The following is a 7,500-nucleotide window of genomic DNA, read 5'->3' as shown; positions in this document are numbered from 1 at the left end:
AACCCTTGAAAACCCCAATAACTTCCACTACACCCTTGAAAACCCCAATAACTTCCACTACAACCTTGAAAACCCCAATAACTTCCACTACACCCTTGAAAACCCCAATAACTTCCACTACACCCTTGAAAACCCCAATAACTTCCACTACACCCTTGAAAACCCCAATAACTTCCACTACACCCTTGAAAACCCCACAACTTCCACTACAACCCTTGAAAACCCCAATAACTTCCACTACACCCTTGAAAACCCCAATAACTTCCACTACAACCTTGAAAACAACACTCAACCCTTGAAAACCCCAATAACTTCCGCTACACCCTTGAAAACCCCAATAATTTCCACTACAACCCTTGTAAACCCCAATAACTTCCACTACACCCTTGAAAACCCCAATAACTTCCACCAAACCCTTGAAAACCAATAACTTCCACTACACCCTTGAAAACCCCAATAACTTCCACTACACCCTTGAAAACCCCAATAACTTCCACTACACCCTTGAAAACCCCAATAACTTCCACTACACCTTGAAAACCCAATAACTTCCACTACACCCTTGAAAACCCCAATAACTTCCACTACACCTTGAAAACCCCAATAACTTCCACTACACCCTTGAAACCCCAATAACTTCCACCACACCCTTGAAAACCCCAATAACTTCCACTGCAACCCTTGAAAACCCCAATAACTTCCACTACACCCTTGAAAACCCCAATAATTTCCACTACAACCCTTGTAAACCCCAATAACTTCCACTACAACCTTGAAAACCCCAATAACTTCCACTGCAACCCTTGAAAACCCCAATAGCTTCCACTACACCCTTGAAAACCCCAATAACTTCCACTACAACCTTTGAAAACCCTAATAATTTCCACCACAACCTTGAAAACCCTAATAATTTCCACTACAACCTTTGAAAACTCCAATAACTTCAACCAGAACCCTGAAAACACTGTAAACCCCTTGGAAATCTATTATCACCCTTATAAACCCCTGAAAACCCCTTATAACCTTCAAAACACCCTTATAAACTCTAATACCACCTATTTCAACCTCACTTCACCTCACCTCACACCACCACACTCACCCATAAGAGAAAAGAGGATAGCGATGAACACAACAATGGCTAAAACTTGCTGAAAATTCCTAATCCATCTCATAGCTCTTGACTGGTGTTTTTGAGGGTCAGCTGCCAGGTAACCCTCGGCGAACGCAACCTTTATGGCACGATGGCTCTCCTCTGTGGTATTCTCTGTCAGAAGGCCTGCCGAGATGGGGTTGGTTAAGATTGGGTTGAGTTTGGTTGGATTAATTTCTTTCCTCTCTCATTCCTGTCAATGAAAATGGTTTGTACATTTAAGTATGTTAGGTTAAATCAAGTGTTCACAACCTGAGTTTGCAAAATACTAGATGTTCACAAGAAGATTTCCAGGGATACTTAGGTGGTTGATCTAATATCATTTGCAGTATACCATTGTGTATTTAGTTACAGTCTGTCTATTCTATACTGGCCGCTGGGTCTTGGTCTGGGAAGAAAATGCCTCTTGTCTTACTTAAAGAAAAACAGTAGTTTATCCTTTTAATAATGACATTGATCCACAGAAAATGAGTATTATATATATCACATGAATTATACCTACCCTCCTCTGACTGACTGTCTTCAGCCTCTTTCTCACCGCCAAAATGTTGCATCTCTTTCTATCTTTTATCGCTATTTTCATGCTAACTGCTCTATTGGTCTTGCTAACTGCATGCCTCCCCTCCTCCTGTGGCCTCACTCCACAAGGATTTCTTCTTTCTCTCATCTCTATTCTGTCCAACCCTCTAATACAAGAGTTAAGCAGTACTCTCAATCATTCACACCTTTCACTGGTAAACTCTGGAACTCCCTGCCTGTCTCTGTATTTCTATCTTCCTAAGACTTACTTCTTTTAAGAGAGGTGTTGTGACATTTGTCCATGAATTTTGACTAACTCTTTTGATTCTTTTATGGAGACTACAATTCGAGTGGGCTTTTTTTTCCAATATTAATTTTTTTGCCCTTGGTAGTTCTCCCTCTAACATAAAAAAAAAAAAAAAAAAAAAAAAAAAAAAAAAAAAAAAACACCCTTCAATAAGCTACAATATGTTTAGAACATTTATCCAATGGTCCACCTACTCAGACCACTGGGTTACATTGTATTAGGTTAGGAATGCCTTGTACATTTAAAGTAGATTAGGTTACATTACACTGTTAGGTAAAACTAGATTAAATAACATCAGATAAGACACACTCAATGTATGGCAGATGATAGTACATTAGGCCAGGTTAGGTCAGGTTAGGCTCCAACACATCACTCTGCCACACACATTTGAGCTGGGGTTTGGTTAGGTTAGGCAAGGTGAAGGCAAATTAGGTTATATTACATGAAGACAGATTACTCTAGTTAGAATACATCAGGTTAAGTCACATTAGGTTAGTTAAGACTACATTAGGTTAGGCTACAATTCACCATTTTGTCACACACCTCTGAGCTTAAAGGAAAAATCAGGTTAAGTTCAATCAGATTAGTTTAAGTTACAATCAGTTTAAGTCAAACTATGTAACGTTAGACCATAGTTGATTAAGTTAGGCTTCAATACATCACCCTGTCACACACCTTTGAGCTAGAAGGCAACATTAGGTTAGGTAGGTTAAGTTAGATTAGTTTTACATCAGAGTACATTAGCCCTTTCCCTGCAGCACAGAAACACTAGCAGCACCAGAGGCAATGTGTGAAGTCTTTACAAGTATCTACAAAGAAAAGTTAGTGATGAAAAAGAATACATTTCGCAGATTTTCCCACTTTAGAGATTAGATGTGGCTGTAGAACAAGTAAAGGTGTCTCAGAGATAATTGCTTTTTTAATGCTATGGCCTATAACACTTGTAGGTTCACTTGAAGAGTACAGGAAGTGCTGTTCAGTTTCCAATTTTATTTATAGTGGTACCCATATTAGGGCCCATATCACCACCCAAGTGCATCTTTGGTGTAACCACCTAGAACCTGGGTATCATGGTGACATGTAGGTAACTTTAAACCACTCGACAAATGGCATAGCTTCAAAGCAGTATGTGGTGGGATTTGAACCTGCGCATGGACGTCTGCCTGATCCCACCACCACTACCTTATCCACTACGCCACCCCCTCCCTATGAGTGCTTGGTAATTAAGGAAACAAGTACCAAGGGGCAGTCAATGGGTTAGGTTACATTAGGCTGCGACACACCACCTTTCCACACACCTTTGAGCTTTGGGTTGGTCTCGGCCTCCTGCTGCAGAGTGCGTTGAGAGGTGGTGCGCTGGCGGGACCTCAGGCCAGTCTTGAGGCGGTCCGTGAAGCTGGCCTGCCGCAGCGCCTCTCTCTCAATGGACTGCTGTGTCTTGAACCCTCGAACCTGTGTCAATTCTGCAACACGATGAAGGGAAAAGGAGGAGGAGGAGGAGGAGGAGGAGGAGGAGGAGGAGGAGGAGGAGGAGGAGGAGGAGGAGGAGGAGGAGGAGGAGGAGGAGGTTAGTAATGGCTGGGTTTGATTTTTGTGTGTATGTGTGATATTTTATGCTGAGTATCTACTGTGTCTTGTGCTTTTATTGTCTTGTTTCAATTGTGTAGTTATGTTTTGTTCATGTAGTGATCTTACCCTATACCTTGCTGCCCTTCCTAATGTATGAACTGAGATAATGTACTACAAACTATTATCAAACACCTTCAAATATGTCTGGACAAAATTTAATACCATATTATGTTAGTATTGTTTTGTGGTCAATAAAATCTATGTGAGTGTGTAATCTTGCATGTGGCACTTTATCAAACGCCTTTTTTAAATCCAAATAAATACAGTCAATCCATCCCTCTCTCTCTTGTACTCTGTCAACTATTCTAGAGTAAAAACTCAATAAATTTGTTACACATGACTGACCTTTTCTAAAACCAAATTGGTTATTTGATATTAATTTGTTGTCTTCAAGGAACTCGATCCATTGCTTCTTTATTACTTTTTCACACATCTTGCATATTACACTAGTTAGTGATACCGGTCTGTAATTTAAAGGTTCTTCCTTCCTTCCGCTCTTATATATGGGAACCACCTCAGCTCTTTTCCACTCCACTGGCACTGTTCCATTTTCTATTGAGCATTTTATGATGTTGTATATTGGACTTGCTAGTTCTTCCCTACATTCTTTCAGTATTCTGCCTGAGACTTCATCCGGTCCCATTGCCTTTTCCTCATCCAATTCCGTCATCAACTTTTTATTTCAAGCTTGGTTACTTTAATCTCTTTCATATAGACAGTCTCTCTATTACCCTGTGGTCTTTCAAATTTGGATTCCTTAGTAAAGACCTCATGAAATTTACTATTTAACAGTTCTGCCATACTTTTGGGTCTTCCACCATTCCGTTCTCTCCTTTTAACCTTTCTATTGTTTCTTTTTGTCTTATTTTTCCATTTATGAATCTGTAGAACAATTTTGGTTGTTCCTTACATTTTCGACAATGTCCTTTTCATAGTTCTTTTCTTCTTCCTTTCTCACCTTAGCATATTCATTTCTTGCTGTTTTGAAGTTTTCCTTATTTTCTGGATTTCTGTTTCTTCTCCACCTTTTCCATGCTCCATCTCGTTTCTCCTTTGCCCTAGCACATCTTGCATTAAACCAATCTTTCTTTCCTTCTTCTTTAGGTCTATATTTCGGAACATATTCCTGACCCCAGTTTTGTATATTTCCAAAAATAAGTTATATTTCTCTTGAACCGTTAATGAGTTTTCCATCTCCTCCCAGTTTACGTTTTAAAATAGTTCTTGAGATTCTCAATATCAGCCTTTCTGTAATTTAATCGGTCTCCTTTGTATGATTCATCTCTATCTTCCTTTCCTTCTTCTATATCCATTTCTAATATTACATGGTCACTCTTTCCCAATGGGCACTTGTATCTTATATCATCGTTAATTGGTATATCCCTTGTAAAAACTAGGTCTAATCTTGCCGGCTCATCGTTTCCTCTGAATCTTGTGTTTTCCTTTACTCTTTGGACCATCAAATTATCTATCATTAGGTTCAGGAATCTATCTCCCCAGGCATCTTCCCCCATACCACTTTCATAATTTTCCCAGTCTACCTCCTTACAGTTGAAATCTCCTACCAATATCACTTTTCTCCTTTCCTTAATGATTCTTGTAAGACTCCTTATTGTGTCATCTATCATGTCTCTATATTCTTGGTTAGTCCATGAGTTTGTTTTGGTGGCACATATGTTCCAATGATTGTTAACTCCTTTTGTTAATATGCATCTTAACATACAGTATTTCTGATTTTCCTTCCCAAACTCCACTTGATTTACCACTATCTCCTTCCTTAACATCATCATGACTCCTCCTCCTCCTTTACCCACTCTGTCTCTCCTCCATATATTATACCTTTTATCTATGTCTATTTTTATTGCCTCATTTAACTTTGTTTCCACCAGGCATACAATATCTGGTTCTTCTTTCTTTATGTAATCTCTTAATTCTAATTTACTAGATAAAATCCCATCTATGTTTGTATACATCATTTCTAATCTCTTGTTCTTATCATTTTTAGTTAAACTTGCTCCATTTTTTCTCTTCTTTCTCTTTTATATACCATTTCCTTATCCTGTGTCCTATAATTCTCCAAAACAATGCCTTTTTCTCCTCCTCTGACCTTTCATTATTTTTTTCTCTTGCTTTCCTCCTCGTTTCTATTTTTCTTTATATATATATATCTTTGCAACCTTCTGTTTCTCTGAGTTTTGTTTTTCTACATAGTACTACTTCTGTTGCTGCTTGTGATTTTAGTAATATCTTAATTGGTCTCACTGTTCCTTCTTGGTATGGTCCCATTCTATGGATTTCTTCTACTTCCTCTTCTAAGTTCTGTCTATCCTCGTCATTTAGATGTTTTAGTAGGTCTTTTACTGATTTCATTTCGTCTTTTCCTTCTTGGTCTATATTTAACATTTTTTCTTTCAGTCCAAAAATAATTACTTTTTTTTCTGCAATTTCTCTTACTAAATTTTCTTTTTTCTTGAGGACTCCTATCATTTTGCATGTCATATTTGCATCTCTTTCTTTTAACTGTTCTTGAAATACTTCTTGAAATGATTCCTTGTCTTTCTTATCTTGGATTCTCCATGCTTGTACTTCTTTTTTAATCACGTCTTGTACTCTTTCTTCTTCTTTGTTAACTAGATCTTTTAGCTTCTCTTTTTCTTTTTCGGCTTTACCGAGTCCTTCTTCCATCAATTTCTTGTGTGTGTGTGTGTGTGTGTGTGTGTGTGTGTGTGTGTGTGTGTGTGTGTGTGTGTGTGTGTGTGTGTCACTAATTGATTGATAACTAAATGCATAGTTCAACTAACTGACTGACTGACTGACTGACTGATAATTGCATGGAGTGATAAACTGGCTGATTCACTGATGAAAACACCATAAATTCTACTAAGAACTCTATTACTACTATTACTACTATCACAGCTACTAATATTACTAATGTTATTAAAACTACTATGAAAGGAAGAAGTAAAAAGAATGAAACTGTTAGTACAATAAATAAAAGAAAGAGAAACAGGAAAAGACAGACAACTTCTACTACTACTTAAAAAAAAAAAAAAAAAAAAGAGAACACACACACACACACACATATACAGCCTAACCTAATTTAATCTAACCTAACCCACCCTAAGCTAGCATCACTTACCAGGGGCCAAGAGGAGAGGTGATGACAGCAACATCCGCCGGGCAGCCCTCACCAGCGGTCTCAGGGTGGAATACACCATGGGGGAGGTGGCGGTGGTGGTGGTGGTAGCACTGGTGCTGTGTTTATTCTCGAGAAATGTATTTGCCGAAACGTGTGATTCATGCCACAGTGTTTGCTTGGGTTTGGGGTCTGTGGATGGTGGGAACACTCATTAGGTTAGGTTGTTAGTTGTCACATGAGTGTTTGTAATAACTTTGCTCTGTCACCATGGCTGCTCTTAAAGGTCACAGAGATGAGTTATCAACAGTGTTTCTCTTGTTAGTAATGCAGAAATCTTATTGGTCTGTCACTACAGCCATAAAAACACCCTTAACACATAAACCATGAGCCACAGGTCAGGCTGGAGGGCAGGAAGTGTGAGCCACAGCTCAGGCTGGAGGGCAGGGAGTGTGAGCAGGTCAGGCTGGAGGGCAAGGAGTGTGAGCCACAGCTCAGGCTGTGGGAACTTCAATAATTTCTCTAAAAAGTTGGTGTTCCTGTACTGACAAACATGCATCAATGGTGTGCCAAGATATTTGACTAATTCCCACCTGGCAGCCATCACTTAATCAGTAAATTATACGTCATGTGATGAACAGTGTGTCACACTGACTTACATCATGTGATCTAAAGGCTATTTTTAAACTTGGCAACCTATGTTTCACTCCCTTGTGTCTTCAAATGATGTTTGGCACCTCAGAGTGAGTCAAACCTCTC

General features: G+C 38.9%; 1 protein-coding gene across 1 annotated transcript in view; it reads right to left on the bottom strand.

Annotated features, from left to right (window-relative positions):
* LOC123514472 (ATP-dependent zinc metalloprotease YME1L-like) overlaps positions 1-7,500 on the bottom strand; it is a 38,972-nt gene that overhangs the window by 27,761 nt on the left and 3,711 nt on the right. Inside the window, exons 4-8 of the mRNA XM_045272760.1 lie at positions 7,127-7,285; positions 7,011-7,020; positions 6,745-6,933; positions 3,275-3,439; positions 1,100-1,276 (exon numbers count right to left, since the gene is read on the bottom strand). Coding sequence (XP_045128695.1) covers positions 1,100-1,276; positions 3,275-3,439; positions 6,745-6,933; positions 7,011-7,020; positions 7,127-7,285 — 700 coding nt within the window. The remainder of the gene's footprint in view (positions 1-1,099; positions 1,277-3,274; positions 3,440-6,744; positions 6,934-7,010; positions 7,021-7,126; positions 7,286-7,500) is intronic.

The sequence above is a fragment of the Portunus trituberculatus genome, chromosome 1, assembly GCF_017591435.1.
Source record: "Portunus trituberculatus isolate SZX2019 chromosome 1, ASM1759143v1, whole genome shotgun sequence".
Classification (NCBI taxonomy): Eukaryota; Metazoa; Arthropoda; class Malacostraca; order Decapoda; family Portunidae; genus Portunus; species Portunus trituberculatus.
The sequence above is the reverse complement of the archived record's forward strand: the minus strand, read 5'-3'. Positions and strand labels throughout refer to the sequence as shown.